Genomic DNA, 24,349 nt, shown 5'->3' on the forward strand with positions numbered 1-24,349 from the left:
AGATTCGCAAATTATTCAGGGAAGGTATTCAACAACTCCCGGGGTTTAACTCAAGAGAGAAACCGAGGCAGACTGTCACGGTCAAAGCAGTGAAGGCACTGGTAATGTGGACGGCACATCACACCCGCCGTAATTACGAGCTGTATACTGAAAAAAGCATTATTAGCACTATTGAAAGCGTAAATCATAATCATAGAAACCAATTTATCCTACAAGACGATCATCGACACGACGCAACTAGCCCGGCTTGGCGACACTCGGCATAACGATGAAACGATCCTTTACGACTTCTGGTCTTTATAAGCCATTTTCATTGCATTTTCATTTTATGATTGGACTGTATCTAGCTTACAATGGAAGCTTCGTGGGAACCCTTACCTCTAAAGAACCAGTGGTTTATACCGTACAATGCAGTTCCATTGTCCAGTTGAATTTCGTACGTGATTAAACTTTTATTTAAGCAGCAAATTAAACAAAATAAACTCAACTTACGATGGTCTCGTCTCGCTTGTCCATTCTTCTCAACCATATCACCAATAAAATATAGATGGCAAATGCTGTAACAATGGTTGCAAGAACAGCGATATTGTCAGATAAGTTCTGGAAGCCCTCGAACACTTTATCAAAGTCAATTGGATTGGGGGCGGTGACGAATCCTCCTCCAAAAGATGTCAAATGATTACAGAGGCAGTGGACCCGATCAACTCGTGTATGGTTTCCAGCCTATAAGTAAAGTCGGACTGTGTGCTGTTAATTAATATAGAACAACTATTGACTTAATTAAGTCTGTCCAGAATCGGTCCAGTCATTAAGAGTTTAGTGATACCCACGGAAATTAAAATACATACACAGCTTGAAGAAGAAGTCTAACAAGATAAAAAAAGTATTTAATAAAGTTTCTTTTCCCATTAAGGTGGCAATAAAATTTCATATCCCTTTGAATTATTGAACCGACAAACCTACAATCCTGGCCAAAACTCCTTTGGACACTTGACAAAATGCCAACTGGTGACGCATTATTTTGAATTGGGAAGTCATTTATCGATTTGCCGAACGCCCCTTCCCCCAAAATAATACAATGTTGGAATAGTGGGTCTACTTTGGATGAATCAACATCAATATTGTGTTGGGGGTCGGGAAAGGGAAGTGGACAGAAAGACCATACCGTTAATCCTCGAATTAGCGCCCCCCCCCCCTCCTCGAATAAGCGCCCCCTTCGAATAAGCGCCCTTCCTATCGGCCAAAATTTAAAGTAAGCGCCCCCCCCCCTCGAATAAGCGCCCCTCTCCCCTCCCCCCATTTTGTGGACGAGTAATGAGACAACAAAGGATGTATAGTTTTCGTCGTGAAGTATTAGATTTGTGCATTGTTTCAGTTTGTGAACTTGTTAAGTTTGGAAAAAAATTACAAGTACTAACGGCGCCGCGAGTTAAAGTTTAGGATCAGCTTTTTAGGTCGATAGACAGCTTATGTTGTTGTTTACGCGCAGATGATGTATTAAAAAAATTGTCATGTCAGGCGACGATTTGGGAAAAATTTAATAAGCGCCCCCCCTCCCCCCACCCCCTTCTCGATTAAGCGCCTCCCTCGAATAAGTGCCCCCGTCTTCTCCTAAATTTGAAATAAGCGCCCCGGACGCTAATTCGAGGATTTACTGTATTTGGGAAAAAGTGCAGTGTCCGAAGACTTTTGACCAGAATTATTTTAAACCCAGCAGTCAGATTAGGGGTCATTGCCATAAATATAATCCTGCATATGGGACGTTCTTTTGCGCTAAATTAACAATTTTGCATCCTATATAAATACAGGAATCAAGTAATTTCATAATCAAAATCTATAATTTTAGCCTAGTCTAATGACGTAGCTCACGATTGGTAGGCATCTGATCGATGAACTAGTGAACTAGCGTCTTACGTACCTTACATCCTTTAGATGTCCATGTCTCATTTTTCTCATCCCAAAACTTACATGGAGATGAAAAACTATTAACAGTGTAATTGATGTCTCTCTCAGGGTCATACTCGGGGATCTGTAGTTTGTATTCGTCCTGAGGCCCAGTTGCAGGTCGAGGTGGAGGATCCCTATACTCTATACAAGAACGTCTGACTCGTACGCCATCTGAACAAGACCTACGCTCACGTGACTGTGTACCGTTGATATGTTTTGAATCCCGATAGGCTACGATTCCCATGTAGTATTCACCAGCTACTGGTATCAAAGATGCGTCTATGAAGACAGTGTAAGGGTCATACTCGCAAATCTCATAACCGTTCTCAAGAGTTCTACAGGATGTAAAGTCTGGTACAACTGCAACGAAGTGATCACCTCCCACCTGAGGTCGTTCTCCATAACGCCAATGAATCTCAAACAATGCGTCGTTGTTATTCGATGTAATCTGAATGATCTTTGGTTCTCCGACATTCTCTATGTCAAATGTACGATAAACAATGCTTCCATTTTCCCCTTTCATAAACGCTGGTCTTGGTTTGGTCAGTAAGTCGACGTTGCGAGGTATCAATAAACTGATTTCATTTTGAAGGGAGGACACTTCTAAAACATTCTGTTTGTCATCTTTGAGTAGAACAGTCAGCACGTGCGAAGAAATGGTCATTGAAGTGTTATCCCATGTAAACGGATTGTCAGAGAAAACAAGCACCTGAAAATAAAATGAAAATATTGATTGTAATTCTGTTATAGACAGCTAGAACTAACAGCTTTTAATGACTGGTTGAAAGGTAGAAAGAGACAATGCATTCAATTTAGACGACATTTTTAATGGAGATAAGTTCATTGCTTTAATTTCTAATACCTGTAAATCCACATTTTTACCAGCCTTATTTCCAGCCAGCACTTCAGAAACGCTAGGAAAGTGGACAGACACCTGCCCATTCCCAACAGTGTGTTCTTCTTCAACGTCGGATCTTATCTTTTTTAGGACCATAGACATTTGTGGAACAGATATAACCAGAGGTTCATCTCCTACAACAGCCAGGGAACTTAAGATGTCAGTTACATTACTGAGCGTCGCCATGGCCTCCAAGGCAATCGACCTTGCCTGAAAAATAATTGTACAAACAACGCAAGAATTAAAATAGCATAGAAAACGTAGTTGTGTTCGTTTTTCAGCATTCCGGAAAGGTGTTGCATTTTCAGTTACTGGATAGTCATATTGCTGATGGCAGTTTGTAGCCTGATTAAAGCTCATCACTGCATGACACATATGGATGAGAAGCTATTCTATCGCAGGTCCCTCCTCGCATTTGTATAGTTTCCCCAAAGGTTTAACGGTACCTTTACACATTCTGTAATCTGAGGCGGTATGCGCTGAGGAGTCTTGCCAATACAAGAAAACGACACAACCGTTACGCCAATGCAACTCCCAATAAAAAGCATAAGGCTGTAGTTAGAATTTTAGTGGCCTTCCAAGCCTCATTCCTTGCCCAACAACTCCAGCCTTTTGCACGCTTGATAATACCCTGTAAGAAGGTTTAAGTTGTAGTCATCATATTCCTAAAACATTACCTTTTCCCTGGTAGTATTAAATGACAAGTGGCTATCATTGGTACGAGGCTCCAATCTGGCCGTGAAACTAGCCGCCATGATGACATTGACTATGCCCGTTTCTACTATGACTGCTGTGTCTTCGATATGACTTGCAAGAGTCTCCCTATCACGTGACTTTTTGTTCACTATAACTGCCATTTCTTGGAATTGCTTTAAGCTTATTTCCTGAAATGTTCAAAACGCTCTTACAGTGTAAACTTACGGTACAAATAAACAATTAAATCACTGAGGGTGACAAGGGTGACACGAAAACAATACCGGGTGATTGGAGGCTGGTTGGTCGAAATTAACACTAGGGTGAAGACATAATAAGACCCATTTGGAGTGGAGAGCTTTAGCCCAGGACCTCGCGATTTCAAGTCGAGGTCCTGATGACTCTGGCGGCATGCTGCTTCTTCGGCCTACAGGGGCGGCAAAGACTGAGTCCATTTATAAATATTTACACGAAAAGTAAATAATATATGTCAATATGGTAGGAAAACGGAAGGGAAAAACGGAACGAACAGGGTTGATGAGCTTCGGAAAAGATGACTGCGAAGAAGATCACTCTGTGAGCCCCAAAACATTGACACTGAAAATGAGGAGGCTGGTACAAATCGAGAATAAAATAAAAAGCTAACCCTTTATAGCTGGTAACTGACAACGACGAAGCATAATTTTCATCACCAAGCTTCGATGTAAGGTGTGAATGCTTTTCATTATATTATGTTTGGATACATGTAATTCCACGAGCAAGCAAGACAAACCATATTCTACACTATGATTGGCTACCCTAGCGGGTAAGATGAGGCTGTCTTGTCCGCTTAGGATCCTCGGATGTAATAAATTCGTAATTGTATAAGTTTGTACGCCCAGGAAGGCTGGATGTTGGCCTCGTACCTTTATTTTCTTGCGTGATTCACGAAATCCATATTTCTTTGTTTTGTTCTTGTGAGTAATGTTTTGCACACTTTCAGCTATGACCACTTTAAACATTTCAAAACAAGTACGGTGCGTTTTCTTTACCTGAATGTCTACAGTAACCTCTTCCTTAACAAGAGTTACTTGACTTAGGGCAGATCCTAACTGCTTGACATCCGATAGAGACGATACTGTTTTGTTTGTAAGAATAGTTCCAATCGCTGTTCTCATCTATGAAAGCCGAAAAAATGAATGTATAGAAATATGAATTGCATACATTGTAATAAAATGAAGAGGCCACAAAAAACAATCGGTGAAAGTTATGATTAAATCAATAATAAAAGGGTTTTTTTTTCTCGTCAGAAGAATATTCCAGAAGTAAAATAATATACTAGAAAATGACGACTGACGGATGGGTGGACGGACGGAGCAGGCGAGTGACTGACTGACTAACTGAGGGTGGACGGACGGAGCGAGCGAGCGAGCGACTGACTGACTGACGGACGGACGGATGGACGGACGGACGGACGGACAGACGGACGGACTGACTGACTGACTGACTGACTGACTGACAAACTGGCTAGCTAGCCGAATGACTGACTGACTAAGTGACTGACTGACTGACTGACTGACTGGCTGGCTGGCTGGCTGGCTGGCTGGCTGACTGACTGACTGACTGACGGACGGACTGAATAACTGACTGACTGGTCATTCAATCCATCGTTAAAGCTATATCGACTGATTGATCGATCGATCGATCGATCGATCGATTGACTGATTGACCAGGATATACGACAAAAATCAGAAAGGCACTACTTCTCTAGAACTCATTCGCCCGTTATAAACGGAACCTCTTCTGTATTCTACGGGTTGGGGGCATCGCTTTGACCGGCTATCCATCGTTTTAGGGACCAAAAGAGAAACTAGTTCCTACAGGTAGAGGACGACCCTTCAATTTTTCCTTCATTGTCTATTAAACCTATTGTGGTGCAATTGAGCGTCTCACTTGCTGTCGTTCTTCCCTTCTTGTGGTTCCATTTTGCAAAGCATGAAAGTTCAGGACTGAGACAATTGCGTTCACTTCACGAGTGGCTTCTTGGATCTTACCCACTCTTATTAAGGAAGACAGTGACTCTTTTATAAAGTTCTGAAACTTCGTGAAGGTCTCATTCTGTCTATTTCTTCCCAGTAGCACCTGAAATAAATTAAAAAGACGAGGGATACCACAACAAGTAGCAGGTAAACACTCTGCATTGTTTCAATCACAAAATAACCAGAATTCCTGAATATACAGATTACAGTGAGAAAAAGAAATAAGGTTTTTTATGCCAGTTGTTGTGTAAAAGTCACACAAATTGCAAAAGGTTCTTAACACAGTTTCAAAATTTTTCTGCAAAAATTACATCGCTGTGACATTCCACTGACGATGACTTTAAACGCAACGTCCATGACAAGTCCTCAATCGACTTGTATAAAACATATACATTACGAAACGTTACATATATATATATATATATACTTTGATCCTTTCATTCACATACCTTGACATCGATGTTTGATGCACTGTACGTTTTGTGACTATCAAAAATCTTGACCTGAAAATCCAGTGTAAAATTATTTTCCACATCTCCAAGCGGAAGCTTAGTAAAGAAAACAGGTGATATGCCATCATACAGAAGAGACACGACTCCGTACGAGTTTCGGTATTGAAACTCGTATGAAAGTGGAAGATCTTTGTCAGTCCATCCTTCGCACTTAAAGGAAAAAATTGTATCATCAGAAAAGCCCCTGGTTGGGTCTACAGAACAGCTTCCACCAATCGGTGGAATGTTCACACTGAAGGCTAATTCACTGTAACCATTTGTTCTACCAGGAACCATTCCAATAACCGACACCTTGTAAGTATTCCCAGGGTGAAGAGTGTTCCCCGGGAGATGAAGCTGATGAATTCTTGTATCATCAATAGCTATAACTTCTCTCCAAACAGACTTGCCTTCTTGTTCATCTCTCTCGTAGACATGCCACTGGTATCGTGCTTCCACAATGGCTGCTGATTCCGCTGTGTCAATTTCGGTCTCAAGAACGAGACCTTCCGACGGATTAACTGTTGCATCGCAGTTTCGTTTACACCTGTTGGCAAACAAGTACGTTTATTATAACAGTCTGGCTTGTACGACATCCAAAACTATAGACATAGTTAACTAAACTGCATGTAGTTTGTCTTCCCAAGTGAATGAAAATTAAACTAAAGATTGGCGCCTATACCTAGAGGGCTAGAAAGAATATGAAAGAATATTATACACGTATACATATATTAGTGGCAACGCTTATGACCACTGAAAGGTTACGGGTAGCCTTAGCCATCAGCTGAACTGTATAATTTAAATATCTCTAAACTGACTACATGTAGCTTCAGTGACGCAATCGCTTTGAGCTACGTTCCTGATATGTGGTCACATTGTCTTATGATAGGCCCAAATTCATACGGTTTATTTATTTGAAATATTTATATAGCTATAAAAAGTGAAACACCACGATTACGCCCATGTGCTTATATTTGGATTGCTACTAGTCTTCGTTGGAGATTAGAAAGCCTTGTTCGGAGGTGGCGCTTACTTAGAAGGTTTATAGTATATCCTCTATATCTGAAATTCGAGAATGAGATATAGATGCTGTTTGGGAGTTATATTATCTCTACGTCTTTACTAACCTGATCTTAATCACTGGCGGATCACCATCGACAATCTTTACCACTTGAGAGAAGTTAGAGATTCGAAAGTGACTGTTAACTGTTTTGGAAACAAACAACACAACTGCGTATGATGAATGCAGCTTGAGTTTTCCTGTGTACGGTATCTCGATAGACAATCCTGCCTCCATTAAAACCCCTCTCCTTGAACCATTACAGAAAGCAGATGCATTGTAAGTAGAGGCACTGGAAAGGGACGCTTCACTAAGTACCAAATCTCCTTGAATGTTCCAGGAAGCATTTTGGCAGAGCCAGTAGTAATGTAAATCATGCCCAGTTTCATCAGCATCGTTGGTGTCGTCAGGATCCCGGGAATCCGATCCGTCAAAAGTGTACGGTTTACCAAAGGCTCTCTCACTTAAACTCCCTCCTTTGATGGACGCTATCAGAGGATTTCCGCGTATTTCAATGTAGCCTTCCACAACGCTGAATACCTCATACTGTCCTCTCATGCTAACATTTAACCTAATCACATAGATACCATATGTCACGGTGTTTTCCTGTATCGTAAGCTTTTCGAGTTGTTTGTTATCTGGGTTAAGATCTGTGTGATTCCCAAGTTCATTCCCAGACAAGGACACTTGAGCAAGACTCCAGCTAATATCCTTATGACTAGTTGCCCTGCAATCAACTTCAATCTGAGAATGAAAATAAACTATCTGTGATGGCGTAAAAGTTGTGCGAGAATTAATGTCCTTCTCAAACTCTGGCACCGATATGGTCGGAAAATTGCATGGTATCTTTACCACAAGTGCCTTGACATGTATTTCGAAACGTGAGACCAGATTCCACGCTTGTAAACTTACATCGTAACTGCCCAACGAGGCGTAGTTGTGTTCAATGGAAAAGTTATTCTCTACAAAGTTTGTGAATTCCACTGATGGTTTCTCATAGGCGCAATCTGCGTGGCCAAAACCAAAAACAGTTCCATCACCAAGACTAACAATGAAACAAGAATTCGTCCCTTTGTCCTCAGTTAAGATATTGAGAATTACTGACTCATCAATTGGCCTAGGGAAGTTATGACTGAAAGAAATGTTTTTAATCGGCAGTTGCACAGCGGCGACAGCTGTTTGGGTCGAATAGCCAAAATTATTGGAACAATTAACAATAACCTTGAAAATGTCAATTGCTTTATACATATGGTAGATCTCCGCGGAGGACATGTTTTGGAAAGATGATGTTTGGATGAAACTACCATCTCCGAGATCCCAAGAACATAAATACGGAAATCCTTCGGTAACGTTCAGTATCATTTGCGTTGACTCAGTAAAGTTGGCTGGTAAGACTTCTAGAGCTACCTTACCAAGTGATAAAACTTTGTGAACGTAAACAGTTTTCCAGACCTGGACCGTGCTGATGTTATTGTAAACGAAGACAACAATGTTCTTTGCACCACTTTCCTGATAATTGAAAAACAATTCCGTCGACCTTTGCGTGAAGCTGGTTCCGTCCCCCGTAATGAACATAAGTTCTGGGTTAGAACCATTTCTGATTTCTAGAGCTACGTTAATCTCATCCTTCTGATAGATAAGTTCGAAAGGCCCACAGTTCTTTACAACTAGACACGAAATCTTAATTGGAATTTCAACAACAACACTTTGAAACACGCTGACGTTATTTAACTCATTCATAGCCATTATGATGACGTGAAACAGTCCTGGAACGTTATAGATATGGGAGTTATTTCTTTGCAAGGTCCCCCGGACTCGTGAAAGTAAATACGTTTGTGTTGAATTATCGCCGTAATCGACAGATATGTGAACCGTTGTACCCGAGTCAATGGTCCAGTTAATGAAATAAGTATCTCCTAAGGCGATCGCTTTCATTGATTCGTTTACTTTAAAACCTGTGACAGGATCTTGTACAAGGATAGGGACCCTTGTCAAAGAATGGTTTTGAAGTTGTAAAACCAGTTCTAATAAGCCAGTTGTATTGTAGGTGTGCTCGATAACGCAAAGAGATGTGTTGGTGACATTGCAGTCTCCGAAGTCCAAACGCATTACACTACCAGTGCAGTTATCGACCCGTATAACAACTGGTGTGTTTGTTGCCACAACGGGAGGAACTGTTATGCTGAGTGCTGAAAGTTCAAAAGAGGACATTAATTTTAGCAGTCCTATTTCACTAACTAAATTTACGATATTCCCGGCATTCAAGGGCTCTTGCCAAGCGTCTCCAACCAAGTTGGGTATTGAACTTTACTCACAAATGCACACAAATGTGCACCCATAAAAGTAACAAATTGCTGAACAGGTTGGCTCCTTGTCGTCTTTCAGTTATCGAGGTAATCAGCAAGACGTGTGCCTTGCTTTGGTGCGTTCACCTATTCGTGCAAACTTGATCTTAATCAAAACGAACGTAACTCATCCTAATTAAGACGACAACGCAAGTTTGTTGGGTCTTCTTGCGACTCTGAGCACGCCTGGGAGGAAAAGTCTGTCTGAATCACATCATGATGGCAAATAACACCGAATGAAAAGTCATGTTCTCCGGGAAGGGGTCACTTTGTAAAAATCGTCATGATTCAACTGAAGAATGGCAATACCACATGTAATAGGCAATTCCCTATTTGCAAAGCCTCCCACATAAAAAGATGTTTTAATTTATTCGACAAGTGTCCATTTCCATGTCGTGCCTCGGTGCCCATTTTTACAATCTTTACAGCAGTTTTACCATTGATGTAAATGACTTCATTTGACAGTTGATGAAAGGCACATCTATTTACGTGTCCTGTGCTATTGGTTCTGGGGCGTCTTATACCGAACACCGTATTTTCTCCTTTTGACAACATATCGTTTATCTTAGTTTCTGGACCATGATATTTCAGATCCCCTTGTTTGCGCCTGTTGACGATCTTCTTTCTTCCCGCTTCAATTCTCCGAAGCCGGCAGCTTTTCTGGAGCGTCACTCTTACAAAACTGCTCGCTTAACTGATTTCTTGAAGCAAATATTGTTAGCGAGGGTAAAATCCAGTCCAACTTGGCCTAGTTTTTTTTAAAAATTTGTTTGTGTGTGTTCGTTCGCGACACATTTTGACAAATTGGTAGGTGCATAACAGAATAGGCCGAAAATTCAATCTAAAAGTAACATGGCAAAATACGCTATTAGTAACTAACATATGACAATCTTTCACACTAACAAATAGTTTAACATCCCACCTGGACAAAGGTGCGTGTTACAAATCTTTTCTTCTTTATCCGGTCCCAAAAGTGAGCAATCCTTTCCGCCATTTTGTTTCTTTGGATTTTCACAGACGCGCTCTCTGTATTGCTGTCCCCCTGCGCAAGAGGCACTGCACGCTGACCAAGCAGACCAATCGGTGTATCCACCATTCACGACGTCAACTAATTATGATTTTAAAACAAAACTACTAAGTGATCTCTGATGTACTTTACAGCAAAAGTCAAACCCTTGCCTCCTTAACTTAACGACGCTTTCTTTTAACCAAGAGAAAACGAGGGGACATTCTGCCCCCCTTCCCCACTTTCTCTTGCTTACCTAAGTGTGTTTCACACATTTTAACTTGTGAATGAAGATTTAAGAAAAAAGTGACCGATCAAATATACTTTCTGTGGTTCCGTTAAAATTTTCCAAATAGACCGCATTTTAGCAATTTCTCGGTTTTTCTCTTTGGGACTCTCTGAAAGTAATTGGGACATACGGCCTTCGTGAGAAGCTCTCTAACATTTAGTATGATAATATTTTTAAAAAAAATTTCGAGTCCTACCATCACATCCAAGGATTTCTACTCTCATGCAAATTCCTTCGTGCCAGGACTTCACGTGAAACTTGATGAACCGTAGAGATGTGGGATCAAGATGGTGCGTAATTGCAGTAAACTGATCAACATTCCCTTTGAAAACCTGTAATCCAAAGGTATACAATTGAGATATTATGTTTCGATCAATCCTTGAAACGATTTAATAACGAGCGCTACATTAAATTATGATTCTATGATGATGATTCTAAAATCAAATAACAAAGATTTCTGGTCTCAAGAGCGAGTAAAACCTCAAATAGGAGTTTCAAAATTTAGAATTTTACGACTTGACACTGATTTAATTTGGAGATAAATCAGTTGACAAAACTAAACAAGATTAAAGTGTCATATCCCCTTGTCGTCTTTTGTTATTTGCATTGTTGCTAATTTTGTTGTTGTTGTTGTTGATGATGATGCTATTGTTGTTTCTGGTTACGATTTCAGAAATCAGAGAAGTACAGGAAGCGGCTGGGTAAAAGGCTCGAGCCAACCCATTCAACTCTAACTGTTCCTCTTTAGATAAGTAAGCTTAAGATACGCAAAACCTTGATATTGCCATCAACCATGTAAGGTTGCAAATTGTCCAATCCATTTGCCGAGGACACCGTATATTCTGTGACCCACTTTGCATCCTTTCCATGCTTTCCTTGGGTCGATATCCCAGTCACTCTTTTCTTTTCTCCCAGGTCAATAAGTAGATATTCTCCTGTTATGTTGTTGGCAGCGCACCAGCCTCCACCACCAATCACGCGGTTTAGTCGTGCACTCCAAGGCTCGTTGTTAACGTTGTAACTACTGGCTGTGAATAAATCGTCCAACAATTCGCCATTATTCACACCAAGAGGGAAGCCACAAACTGAAACAAACAATAATAAACCAGTTGTTATAGTAATTTATAATTACTGATTTCAGTATTTGAACCTGGTCATAAGCGAGCCTCAGAGTAAAGAGCAAAGGCCTTAGAGTTGACATGAGTCTTGAATTAGGGTATGTGTGATCAATCGGTTATCTCTTGTTATACGGTTGGTATCCCAGTAAGCTACTTTAATGATTGCAAAATTATTGTAGCACACAAGAATAATTCTGACTATCGCTGGTAAAGTCCGTACAGACTTGACCAGACGTTGTAATGAGTTTGTCAGCAATGTCGCTATACATTCGTAAAGCTTGAGAGGACATCAAAACTTTAAACACTATAAAAGAATCAAATCTTACAATATGCCTTTCATTTATAATACAAAAAATTGGATCCCAACAGTATCAAATTTAACTTTTTTCGCTCCCACAAAATAAAACTCCAATTATCAATAATCCATTTCAATCCCCCATAATTTTACATACATAGACTTTGTTTCGGAATCAAATAGTTGGCTTAATAGATCCTTGTTTCTTCGAGGGTAGAAAATAACACATGCTTAATCACTTATGCTCCCATTACGAAAAACCAGTCTTCAATCTCCTTGCATGTTTTCACCTTGAAAAGTTTTCTGTCAGATGCTGCAAGATGGCATGGGCTTTCAGAGCCACAGACTCGTTAAGGTTAAACTTTGTCAAACAATTTCTTTCAGGCAACCTTTGCTTTAGTTTGGCAAGCTGGCAGATGTAACCTAAGTGATACTCAGATTCATACCTTGATAACCATACAGTTCAACTTTCATGCACACGTGATTAAACCACGTGACAGAAAGAAACCTGACATAACGAGCTTTTATTTCGTGGCTCATTCCATGTTTGACGATGCCATGGTCGTCGGTGTTCCCCAGGAATACCTAAAAGAAATGTTATAAAAGTATGAGTAATGTCTACTTTAAAGCCATCTCTAACCAGTATTTCAGTTTCACTCCTTTCCTTTCATCAGCTAAGGACTTGTTTGTTGTTGTTGTCGTTCTTGTTGTTGCATAAGTTCATTATACGGTGAATGTTTTTAACAGCTGCTAGAAATACTTTGATTATTACAATGAAAAATAATGTGCATTTCTGAAGAAAGTTAAAATTTGATATGTTTTATTAAAAATTAAGAAGAAATACGCTGCAGGTCAAAAACTTTAAGAGAAATAAAATAGTTCACGCTACCTTTGCAGTCTCATTTTCGATGTACAATTCCCACGAAGACCCATCCAAACTGTACGACAAATTGTACTGCGTCACCCAACAACTATCATTCATCACGTGACTACCTTGAGTGGCCACTTGAGTGATGTTATGGCTAGTTCCTAGGTCAATCTGTAAGTACTGTTGACTGTTATCTTCTCCCGCGCGCCAAGTTTCGCTCTGGAATCCAACAGCTAGGCGGGCTCTCCAAGGCTCGTTACCTGGCCCTGCATGACTGGAGGCCGTCATGGCTGAATTATTAAGCTTTTGTTTCTGAATTCCCAGAGGTGTACTGCGACCTTGTGATTTCAACAAAATCTGATTAAGATATTTCTGTCACAGTATTTTAAGAAAACAAATTACTACTTTGCTACTCTTCTCCACAGTTTCGTTTCTTGTTGTTTTACTATAGACACTTTCAGTAGTTGCGTTATACATACCCCTACTCCGTATGTCCACTCGCATACACACATGACCAACCCAACTGACTGGATGGATCCTGATAAATCGTGCCAAAACATGTTTCATAAATTGGCGAGTGGCAACAGACGTGCTGTCGTTATTTCCTTGGAAGTGCTATAAATGAAAACATAGATTATTCAAATTACTGATTGTCAAAAGAAGTACGGCCAATAGAGTTCTTATTCTCTCAAAAAAAGAAACCCTGTGAGGACAGAGACCTATGAAACGAAAACTGCTCATTACATTTCCATATATTCTGCAAAGCCGGAAATTCTCATAACGTTAAAATAAAGAATCAAATATATGAATAGAACGATCCCTGCTTTCATTTCTCTTTCTTCCATTTTCAACGGTGGGAAAAACCTAGTGGGATAACATTATGCATTTTTACCTTTAAAGAACCGTTCTCTTTATATTGTTTCCATATGTCACCAGAATGTCCATAAGAAACCGTGTAGGTCTCAACCCAGGCGTCCTCGTCGACAGCTCCTTGAGTAATGATCTCTGTGACGTGGCTGTTTCGCTTGAGGTCGATTTCTAGGTATTGCACATCGTCATCGAACTCAGCACACCAAGACTTGTTGCCGCTGAGTATGCTGTCCTGTGGTGTCAGCGGATATCGAAAACTTGAAGCACTGAAGGAGGTGTTCGTAACCACAAGCAACTCGTCCTCTGGATTGGAGAGGAGAATTGTGAATGAGAGCAAGATATGCCAAAACAAAGCAAAAATAATCCATAATGAGCTTCAGTAAGTACTGTACAAATCAACATAAGCATTCTTTTTTTAGGAATTGAGAAACTCCTGTGTTTTTAATCACGTCGCTGTTTAATTTCTTACCAATTCTTTTGCCATAAATTTCCACTCTTAGCGAGAGCGTGGGCATAGTTGTTGCCCATCGAGTCACGTGGAACTTGACGTAGCGAGTGTAAAATGCCCGGATGAAGACGTGTCGCACTGGGAGGTCCTGTTCTTTATAGGTGTTGCCGCTGAAGACCTGTATACACAACATTAAGCATGTGACCGTTTTAATTGGGAGTTAAAATTTCAAGTTTATATATTGTTAAAAAATCTACTCCCTTTTTCCGTAGTCTGAACTATTTTTAAACCATAATGGCGCCATAAAACACTTTAAACTTGTAGTGAAACCTAGGGCTAAGCTCATGTTTGGAACATTTTATGACGTCATTAAATTTGTACGGTCTGAAAAATGTGGTCGATCTGTTGAATACCTTGGGAAATCTTTCCTCTAGATAGTAATACCATCCAGTTCCATCATCACTAAATGATAACAGATACTCCAACACGTATCCATACAAGTCGTGCTCATCATTATTACAGCCCTGTGTTGCGACTCCACCTACGGACACCAAACCTACACCCAGGTCAACAAGGAGGAAGGTTTTTGCAGGCAGGAAGGCCCAGCAGCCAGTGCTGCTGTGTAACCGCGATAGCCACGGTCCGTACGTTCCGTGCATCTCTGACTCAAAGCTGTCCGAGGCGAAGATATTGCTGTCAGCGATTCGGTGGTCGCTCATCCCCAAAGGTGTCAAGATCTGTTCGTTGAAGACTGAAAGAATAGGAAAATCAACATTATAAATAAGTCCAACCAGCAGCCTGAGATGCTAGTAAGAATAGTGTTTCGATTGGATTCTTTTTTCTGAGGTCTCCTCGGTATATCTTGAGAAACATAGCTTTCTGGTTCTTTTTTTCTATTGAGCCATTTCCTTCATCTATAGGGGAAGAATGTGGAAACCTAAAAGTGCAACATAAATTTAATTTCCACACGCTAGTCTGCAGTAATACAGTATGCCTATGTTAGGTATAATTGCCAGTTCATTCGATTGGACAGGGCCTTCGCAGGTGTGAAGTGGTGAGAAATATGTTTAAACATATTAACATACTTAATCAATTTCAGTTGCGCCGTAACGAGAGGAAAGCCTTACCTTTGCATCCGTACAGTTCGATCCTTACGCATGCGCGAATGTTCCATTTCTTAGGATGAAAGCGAATGTACCTGACACTCGTAACATTCTTCAGCTGGTTTTTCACAGTCGATGCCCCGTCCGAATTGCCGGTAAATATCTATATTGAAACATAGTATATAACATTCCGGTGAAAATGAACTACTGCATGTTGTACCGCAGATGTTGTTGTTGTTGTTGTTTTTTCCGTATTGTTCTTGTTCTCTCAGAACATGTACAGTTTGTTCCCTTCCATACTTTGCCGCTGAAAAACTGTTTTCGACACTGAGTTGACTACTAAGCGAAGAAAACCATCCTACTTAGGTGTAATTAGTGAGGTTGGCTGTTTTTGTTGTCATGTTTGTTTTTGTAGAATTTTCGTTTCATTTATAGACAGCAGTTAGCTCTGTTCAAATTTCTTTGCTTCCCGATCAAGCAGCAAGGCAGAGCCACAGCAAACCAACAGGGGGCAAGGAAAAGCGAGTATTCCCTAAGAGTATGAGAGTATGATGCAAAATTATAGCTTGATAATATCTGAAACTGAGGACCAACCTTTACAACACCGCTCTCAGTGTATGAAAACCACAACGAATTTTCTCCCCGGAAATCCAAGGTGTATTGCTGTACCCATGCGCTGTAATTTGATCCACTGTAGAGTCCTTGAGTAGCAATAAACCGCAATCTGTAAAGTCTTCCAATGTCCACCTGGTAAGATAAAGTAGTTGGTCAGACTACATACGCACTGGACTAATAGGTTTGAATATAGTTTCTGAAAATAACGCACAATCGGTTGATTGGGCTGCAGACTTGAACCGCTGGAGCTTTAAACTTTTTTTCAGGGCAGCCATGTTGAATACTCTTGAGAGTTAAATCTGGAGTGAGGGCCATGTAAATCTAAAACAGCCTAGCGTTAACAATGTTTATTCAACATGGTAGAGCCACAACAAAACTTAGTCTGCGTTTGAAAAAAAAAAGAGGAAGAAGAAGAAGAAGAAGAATGAGCCTGTTTATGGTCTAAATGACCAGCTTATCTACTTTTTCTTCAAATAAAAAGGAAAATGCGTTGCCTGTACAGCTTCTTTTCATTGGCCACAAATAATGGAAGTAAACACACCAATTTCATTTCTTGTTTTTTTGCTTTTAACAATTCGTTACGACGCTTTCCTCATCAAAGGTAACATAGTGCATGAATTAACCAATCGCTTAATTTGAATTACAAAGGTTAATGTTCCAAGAATTATACCCACAGGGTCACCCGAATCTATGAAAAGTTAAACAGAGCATATCTTATCGAATTATATGATGATGATTACCTTTATTTTTCATCAATTCATTATCATTTCCATCAGGATTAATAACCAAACAAGTCAGTTTAACATTACTCAAATGCGACGAAACACTAACTTGCAAGAAGGGCTGAGTGTCATGTTTGGCTGGGCACCAGGACTCTCTTCCGCCAAGACGTGACATCCATGGGTAACTGCGTGAGGACTTGTAACTAGAGGCGGTGAAAGCAGACTCTTTTATAAACCAGCTTCCAATGCCGACTTCATCAGAGCAAACTGGAAAATAACATAAGGAGAGTTCTAACCATGCAAATAAGAGTACGATGTTCATGGTAATGATGGCGTACTACGTAAAGGAAGTCTTGGCTAAAAAAAGAAAAAAGAACAGTTTTGTTCCAAATTACAAGTTGATGTTTCACATTAACATTAATGACCTCAGAGTTGAGAATGATGCTTGATGCATCGAAAAGTCAATTGATAATACTTTTAATTTTCCTGGTCAAATGCTTTAACAAGCAACTCATTGCCCGATCTCTTATGTTAAATTGTCCCAGAAATTTAAAGTGTATAATTCTTCGCCTGTTTTCCGCTATGCTGACCGTTTCCCTTCTACTATTTTAGGATTTTAAGTTTTCCTCGTGCCGCCATGTTTAATCTCCTTGCATTTCAGTCAAGAGTCAGAATTTTTGTAACTTAGAAGCTACGGGAACAATGAATGTAACTCGCTTAATTTGTTGTACTAGGGCTACACGCTTCTATGATTTGTCTGAGGATACTGAACTACCCAGGATAAGAACTAAAGACGAACGATGAAAATTGCAAATCACTAATGTTTGCTAAACTATTCAGGCTATTCTCGACATCCCGGGTGGTTTACAATCATTGGGCGTAACCTGTAAGATGGTGTGTAAAAAGCGCCATCATTATACGTTCATTTATGATCGCTTACAATGTTTCGGCCGAAACAGTTCAGTAAAAGTAAATAAAAAAGTACGGTAAAGAAGTGGGCATCAGGCCAAAGTTTCTCATACCACCGGAGCTTATCAGTCCAGGGTACAGTAGCATGAGGACACAAGGAATCATGGCAAACAATTCCAAGGTTACCCCCCCCCCCCCCTGGCACTTAATTCGCCAGTACCCATTTGTACAAACCGGTAAAGAGAGCAGTGTCTTGCCTGAGAACACAACAGAATGAATACTACTAGGGTTTGGAACCGGACTGCTCGATCCAGGAGTCGAGCACACTAATTGCTAGTCACCACGTCTTTAACAAAATATTTTTCTATAGTCAGTATATTTATACCACCTTTATCACAACCATAAAGTTCGAGCTTTAAGCTTCTGCCTCCATGCCAATCTTGGACCCTGATCTTTATAAATCTTGCCTCTAGTTTCTGTTCTGTCGTCATCTTCTTCACCATGTTCCTCATATACAAGCCTTTTATCTTCTAAATGAAAAATCGAACTTTTAAAAGACCATGGAACGACAGGTATAAGATAGAACGAAAAAGCTTTAATTCAAGACACTTTCCTTTGAAAGTAAAATATCTAAGACTTTGAAACTGAAACGTAAGGAATAATTTAGAAGATTCAATTTCCGAGTAAATTCCATTTCCGCATATTATCTGCATGCATAGAAGACCATACCATTCAAAGGCCTGCTAGCGGATCCACAAGGTTACTTACTTAGGTAAAATGCAACCCAAGTTGCCCTTAAACGCAGAAGGAAAGACACGAAAGCTGATCATGAAAGTCTACAGGGATGTGAAGCGGACATCCAGCCCACTCTCACACTGCTACGTGATTCAATTCAATTCAATTCTTTATTTACACTCTAAACGCATTTACATTCATTTTGTACGGCAAAGGAAAGAAAATGGTAATAATTAAGCAACAAAAAAGACGTAACCCTTAAGCCTACCAGTCTTGAATATGAACACCGTGTAACTCCGACATGAAAAGGTTTAAATCATATCTGGTAAACCCCTTTACACAGACTATCTTCGATGGTGGTCATGCAAGCGAAACTAAGATAAGGCATGCCACCCGACCCCCTGTAGATTGTCTACAGAGGGCAAAGTTTGAGCTCAATGTGCAAGTTATCCCTGGCTTGCCGGACAGGGTAAGAGATAAAAACGACGTGAAAAGCAGAAGGTATGATACGCCGGCTTAAGCATGCGTCTAGCCAGATGAACCTGACGGATTCATGAAGCAGATGGCTTTTAAGAATAGACTGCCTCTTAACTGGCGCAAAATACTAACCTCACTGCTTCCGCGAGGTTGATAATTTTCCCAAGGTTCATCACTGTTCATCCTGTAGTCCAAGAAAAACCAAACTAACCAGTGCTCATGATGGGAATCTCCCTCAATCTCTATATACGTAATGACTTTCGGTTCCCCAAGATCAACCTCAAGATATTCTGATGACGAGCCAGATGACGGAATCCAGCCGGATCCATGCCCCAAACGTGCGCGCCAAGGTTCTCCGCCATCTTTGAAAGAAGATGCCTTGATGCTGGAGTCTGGTATGAGACCACTGACCATTCCCAATGGCTCAGCACACTCTGAAAGAAAACGTTTGTATTGAACTGTGCACCAGGAAAAGTGAAACGGGTATGAAGAGAAAAAGGATTGTGTTAGCTTGGTAAAAGCGAAATCGACAAAAAATGTCTCTAGGTCGAAACAACCATCGAATTGAAAAGGGTAACTTCCACAGGAAGAGCGAGACCAATTCTTAGCTAATTTCAATTTCAATTCGCCCTTCGTTAGCATCAAATTGGCCAACTCACCAGTCAAGCTGTAATAATTTCTTCAACAAAAAGGAAGAGAATTTAGATATGGCAAATTCGATCTTCAAAAACGAAACATCAACAATAGAACATGAGATTATTTTAACAGATCCTTGAACTACATAATTCATGGGATATGGCAGTGGCTTGGGAGGCGCGGTGGCCTCATGGTTAGTGCGCTCGTTTGCGGATCGAGCGGTCCGGGGTTCGAGCCCTGGCCGGGGACATTGCGTTGTGTTCTTGGGCAACACACTTTACTCTCACAGTGCCTCTCTCCACCCAGGTATATAAATGGGTACCGGCGAACTTAATGCTGGGGGTAACCCTGCGATGGACCAGCATCCCATTCAGGGGGGAGTAGAAATATTCCTGGTCGCTTTATGTTACAGAAACCGGGATAAGCTCCGGCCTGGTAGGCCATTTGGCTCGTATGCAGACTACGGCAGTGGTACTTGTACTAGCTGTAATAAAAGTAGAAGCAGCAATAGCAATGACGGCGGAGGCGACAACAGTAGGTACACCACCGTGGTAGTAACTACTACTGCTAATAATAATTAGAAGCAGCTACTAGACGTTGTTGTTGCACGTTTGTTCATCAGGCTGACGTAGATGTTTTCTCGGAAATTTTGCATTTTTGATATATAGTTTTGATCAGTATAAGTAGCTTAAGGGGTCCTTACCTTCACACCCGTACAATTCCAAGCTGATCTGCCCATAATTACTCCATGTCCGAGGATGTAGGCGGATATAACGTGACCAAATTTTCTTCGGAAGAGGCTTACGTAACGTCTGGTATTGAGTTGTACAACCCGAAAAAACCTGCGATTAAATAATGAACATGAAAAGCATGGGTTGGAAGAAGTGCCAGAGGCTTATGTGACGTCTGGTACTGAGTGGTACAACCCGAAAAAACCTGCGATTAAGTAATGAACATGAAAAGCATGGGTTAGAAGAAGTGCCAGAGGCTTAAGTAACGTCTGGTATAGTAGTGCGCAATCCGACAAAACCTGCGATGAAATAATGCACATGGGATGCATGGAGTGAGCGAAGTACAAAAGGCTTACGTTACCTCTTGTATTCAAATGTACAACCCGACAAAACACGAAATTAAATAATACACATGGGAGGTATGAAGTGAACAAAGACCAAGAGGGTTACGTAACGTTTGTTATTGTGCTGACAACCTGACAAAGCCTAAGATGAAAATCTAAACCAAACTAACTGTAAGAGGCACGGGAAGATTCTCGTGGAGAGTTTCAGAAAAAAAGATTCAACGAAGCCGAGGGAATCGCAAGCCGTAACATGGGGGCTAGGAAGCAATACTCTTCCATCAATTTTCACGGCGGATTTATCGAAGGTATATCGTAATTTTTTATAGCTAATGTACGCGATCTCTACGCTGTTGCTTTTGGTTGCGGGAAAAGCTAGTCGTGTGCACAAGCTTACTTATTATTTCTCCTGGATCGTTGAACAACGTCTGAAACTTTCCACGATGTGCAAATCGCCGTTGCACGGGCCACGCAACTATGTCGACCGAACGTGGTAACGATCGGCTAATTACTGCTAATTACAGTGCACGCACCTTCTTGCTATCGCACGAAACCAAAATGCAACTTTAGTTCGTCTTCTGTACGATGGATCCACAGTGTGAGGTCGATTGTTGCAGATTGTGTGGGTTTTTTTTTTTGGAAGAACGAAGGAAACGAAATATTGTTTGGGAATTGAAAATTCCCCTAATGATGATTATGCAGTAGTATTATCATGGTTGCCTAAAATAATTTTTACCTGAATTTCATTCTGAACGACAACAATGATAGATCATAGCTAGAGACTATAGCTATGTAGGGATAGATCATAGCTGTGAATTATAGAGTTGTTAGGAAATTTACGCCCAACACTGTTGACAGCCATATTGCTAAGGGATTTTTGGTTTGGCGCGATAGCAAGAAGGTGCGTGCACTGTAATTAGCAGTAATTAGCCGATCGTTACCACGTTCAGTCGACATAGTTGCGTGGCCCGTGTGACGGCGATTTGCACATCGTGGAAGGTTTCAGAAGTTATTCAGCGATCGAGGAGAAATAATAAGTAAGCTTGTGCACACGACTAGCTTTTCCCGCAACCAAAAACATCAGTATAGAAATCGCCTACATTAGCTATAAAAATTTACGATATACCTTCGATAAATCCGCCGAGCAAATTGATGGAAGAGTATTGCTTCCTAGCCCCCATGTTACGGCTTGCGATTCCCTCGGCGTCGTTTAACCTTTTTTTCTGAAACTCTCCACGAGAATCTTCCCGCTGTACGGGCCAAGCAGGTCGATCGATGAAGAAAACCACTTCGTGTAAGAAAGCGACAGAGTTACCCGGCTGGACCTCCTCGCTGATTGGCCAGAAAAATTTTTTGGCCAATCAGAGGGACGGAATTCGACCACTTCTGGAACTGGTTTGGTAAGAATAAGAATAAGTTCTCAGGGGCTTTTCAGCTCTTGAAGTAAACTTTCGCGCCGAAAATATCGCTTCGTCCCGGCTGGTAGCCCCTAGGTCTCCGAGGATGTTAATTTCATGGATGTTGTAGAATTCACGTAAGGAGATTAAAAGTATGACTTAAAAAAGAGAAATATGAGTTTTAAGCGTCTTTCAGTTACAGTGAACTTGCAAAAGCACCTTACCTCAATGTTACCATGAACAATGTAATCGTACCAGTCAACCCCATCCTCGCTTGTCTTCAGTGTAAATGAAGTAACCATGTCAACGTGTGATTCAACTGCAAGCGCCGCGACTGTTCTTCCATAAGGCGTTACAACCACTTGAAGATAATCTCGATTGTCACGGTGGGAATCGCTATACCACGGATGATTGTCGTGTAGCCTGATATAATCCCAACGATATTTACCTGAGGACCCGGATAAATAGTCTGTATGTAAATTTCCATTCTCCAAGCCAAGTGGTTCCGCGCACGCTGTGGAAATCAAGATAGTAATATACGGTGAGCCCTATCCTTGAAATCATAATCATAATAAGATTGCGCACTCTATACAAGTGCTATGTAAATTTGATTTAGCGCCCAGTGTGCATAATAAATTTTGGTAGCTCAAGTAGCGGGGGGGGAGGGGGACGCTTATTTTAGACATAGCTCTTACTCAGGGAAGGACATGTATGTCTGTTTATCTACCTAGATTGACACTCGCACAAACCACAAACGCTATTGAATATGGTTTAATAATGGATTTGAATCAAGTCTAAACCAAAACGCAAATCTTTGTCAACCCAGTATTAAACTAAACTCAATGCACTGAGTAGTATTATTGAAATACGGGAGCGTAATAGGTGTACGGGCACCTTCGGACTTAAGGGGGGCGGTGACCTTCTCTTCAGAAACATTGTACAACGCTCGAACGAGTGAGGGTTGAAATCGGGACCAAACCGCACTCAAATTGCATGAAAAATAACATCTACAATTCCCACGTCTAATGAAGTTCTTATAATTTGAAAAATAGCTATTTTGGAACCTTGCATACTCTATGGACTCTATAGACAGTCTGCATGATATAGTTAAGTCTACAAAAATGGAGAGAAATGTAGGCACGAACTGCAGGAGATGCCAGCGATCGGCAGATCAGCACCAAAGCCATTCAAGTGTTTTTTGAGGGTCCGTTCCCGAAGGTTCCGAAAGTTTTCGCACCCGGGAAGCCGTAGCAAAAACTCAAACCTTATGATTACAGAACTGTTTTATTCACAAGAACAGAGGTTGTCTTCAGACAAGGAGTTTCAGGCGTATACACCTTTCGGTTTTTAGATAGAGATTACCTGAAACTGGCTTTGCGGGCACGAAAAGTTTCCGGGGCTTTCCAGAAACGAGCCCCAGGTACATGTATACGTTTAATCACACAAGGATTCATCAAAAGTAACCATTTGGAGACTTTATTTATGACTTTTGAAAATCACACAAACTGCATTATTTTGGAATGTAGTCTCCTAAGTGCTGTTGTTCGAATCATGAGCGTTTTGTCGGAAAAAATCACAATTTCCGAAACTGGGGGGTGGGGGGCTGCAGACGCCACCCTCTAAGTACATCTATCGGAATAGGGTCGTGTACTGGAACAAGAGCGTTTATTGCCAAAGGAACCGTAAAAATAGAGGGAGCGACATTTGATTGATGAGGGAACCCATTGGAAAGAAATGGCTAAATCGAGGCATTTACCGCAACTTTACCATAACCAATGATCAATCACGTATATAAACAATTTGGTTGTTTTGTCAGAAAACTTGGTAAACTACCGCACATAAAGCATGCTTTCAGACGAACTACTCAGTTTGGGTCATTTTGAACGAGCAAATCATTCTTTTGTTCCGCTCGTTAGTGGCTGTTTACTAGTACACAACTCTTGTTTCATAAGGATTCGTTTGTCAACATACCTTTACAGCCGGTTAGTTCCACCCGCATACAAATCAGTTGATACCACTCTATCGCATGCAGTCGAACAAAACGAGAGCGCAAGGATGGAGATAGTTTATGATTTGTTGTCTTGTTTTCAACATTGTTACCCTCAAAAACCTGTCATTTAGAAAGAAATATCACGATATTGCTTTATTGTATTTCTGCTAATTTTCTGTGGACTGATTACTCAAGCATTTGGTTTATAATTAAGCACGAGGTTTTTTTACATTTTCTGCGTGGTTCACGTTCGTTAATTTATAAAACCTTTGTCGTGAGTCATTCAGTATGTCAATAAGTAGATAATATGTTTGTCTGTCAGTCTATCAGACAAAAATGACTGACAT

The 24,349-nt window shown here is 40.7% G+C and overlaps 1 protein-coding gene across 1 annotated transcript in view; it reads right to left on the reverse strand.

Annotated features, from left to right (window-relative positions):
* LOC110039776 (uncharacterized) overlaps window positions 1–24,349 on the reverse strand; it is a 57,787-nt gene that overhangs the window by 4,396 nt on the left and 29,042 nt on the right. The window contains exons 26-50 of the mRNA XM_020744923.2: window positions 23,984–24,122; window positions 22,237–22,526; window positions 20,247–20,385; window positions 19,040–19,341; window positions 18,084–18,225; window positions 16,896–17,053; window positions 16,044–16,196; window positions 15,474–15,612; window positions 14,760–15,097; window positions 14,368–14,524; window positions 13,921–14,201; window positions 13,508–13,643; window positions 13,050–13,366; window positions 12,607–12,745; window positions 11,522–11,832; window positions 10,944–11,079; window positions 10,375–10,560; window positions 7,175–9,296; window positions 6,006–6,594; window positions 5,471–5,659; window positions 4,570–4,695; window positions 3,523–3,729; window positions 2,810–3,055; window positions 1,919–2,656; window positions 493–723 (exon numbers count right to left, since the gene is read on the reverse strand). Coding sequence (XP_020600582.2) covers window positions 493–723; window positions 1,919–2,656; window positions 2,810–3,055; window positions 3,523–3,729; window positions 4,570–4,695; window positions 5,471–5,659; window positions 6,006–6,594; window positions 7,175–9,296; window positions 10,375–10,560; window positions 10,944–11,079; window positions 11,522–11,832; window positions 12,607–12,745; window positions 13,050–13,366; window positions 13,508–13,643; window positions 13,921–14,201; window positions 14,368–14,524; window positions 14,760–15,097; window positions 15,474–15,612; window positions 16,044–16,196; window positions 16,896–17,053; window positions 18,084–18,225; window positions 19,040–19,341; window positions 20,247–20,385; window positions 22,237–22,526; window positions 23,984–24,122 — 7,911 coding nt within the window. The remainder of the gene's footprint in view (window positions 1–492; window positions 724–1,918; window positions 2,657–2,809; window positions 3,056–3,522; window positions 3,730–4,569; window positions 4,696–5,470; window positions 5,660–6,005; window positions 6,595–7,174; window positions 9,297–10,374; window positions 10,561–10,943; window positions 11,080–11,521; window positions 11,833–12,606; window positions 12,746–13,049; window positions 13,367–13,507; window positions 13,644–13,920; window positions 14,202–14,367; window positions 14,525–14,759; window positions 15,098–15,473; window positions 15,613–16,043; window positions 16,197–16,895; window positions 17,054–18,083; window positions 18,226–19,039; window positions 19,342–20,246; window positions 20,386–22,236; window positions 22,527–23,983; window positions 24,123–24,349) is intronic.

This window comes from Orbicella faveolata, unplaced genomic scaffold (genome assembly GCF_042242905.1).
Source record: "Orbicella faveolata isolate gen_17 unplaced genomic scaffold, um_ofav_v1 contig_1, whole genome shotgun sequence".
Classification (NCBI taxonomy): Eukaryota; Metazoa; Cnidaria; class Anthozoa; order Scleractinia; family Merulinidae; genus Orbicella; species Orbicella faveolata.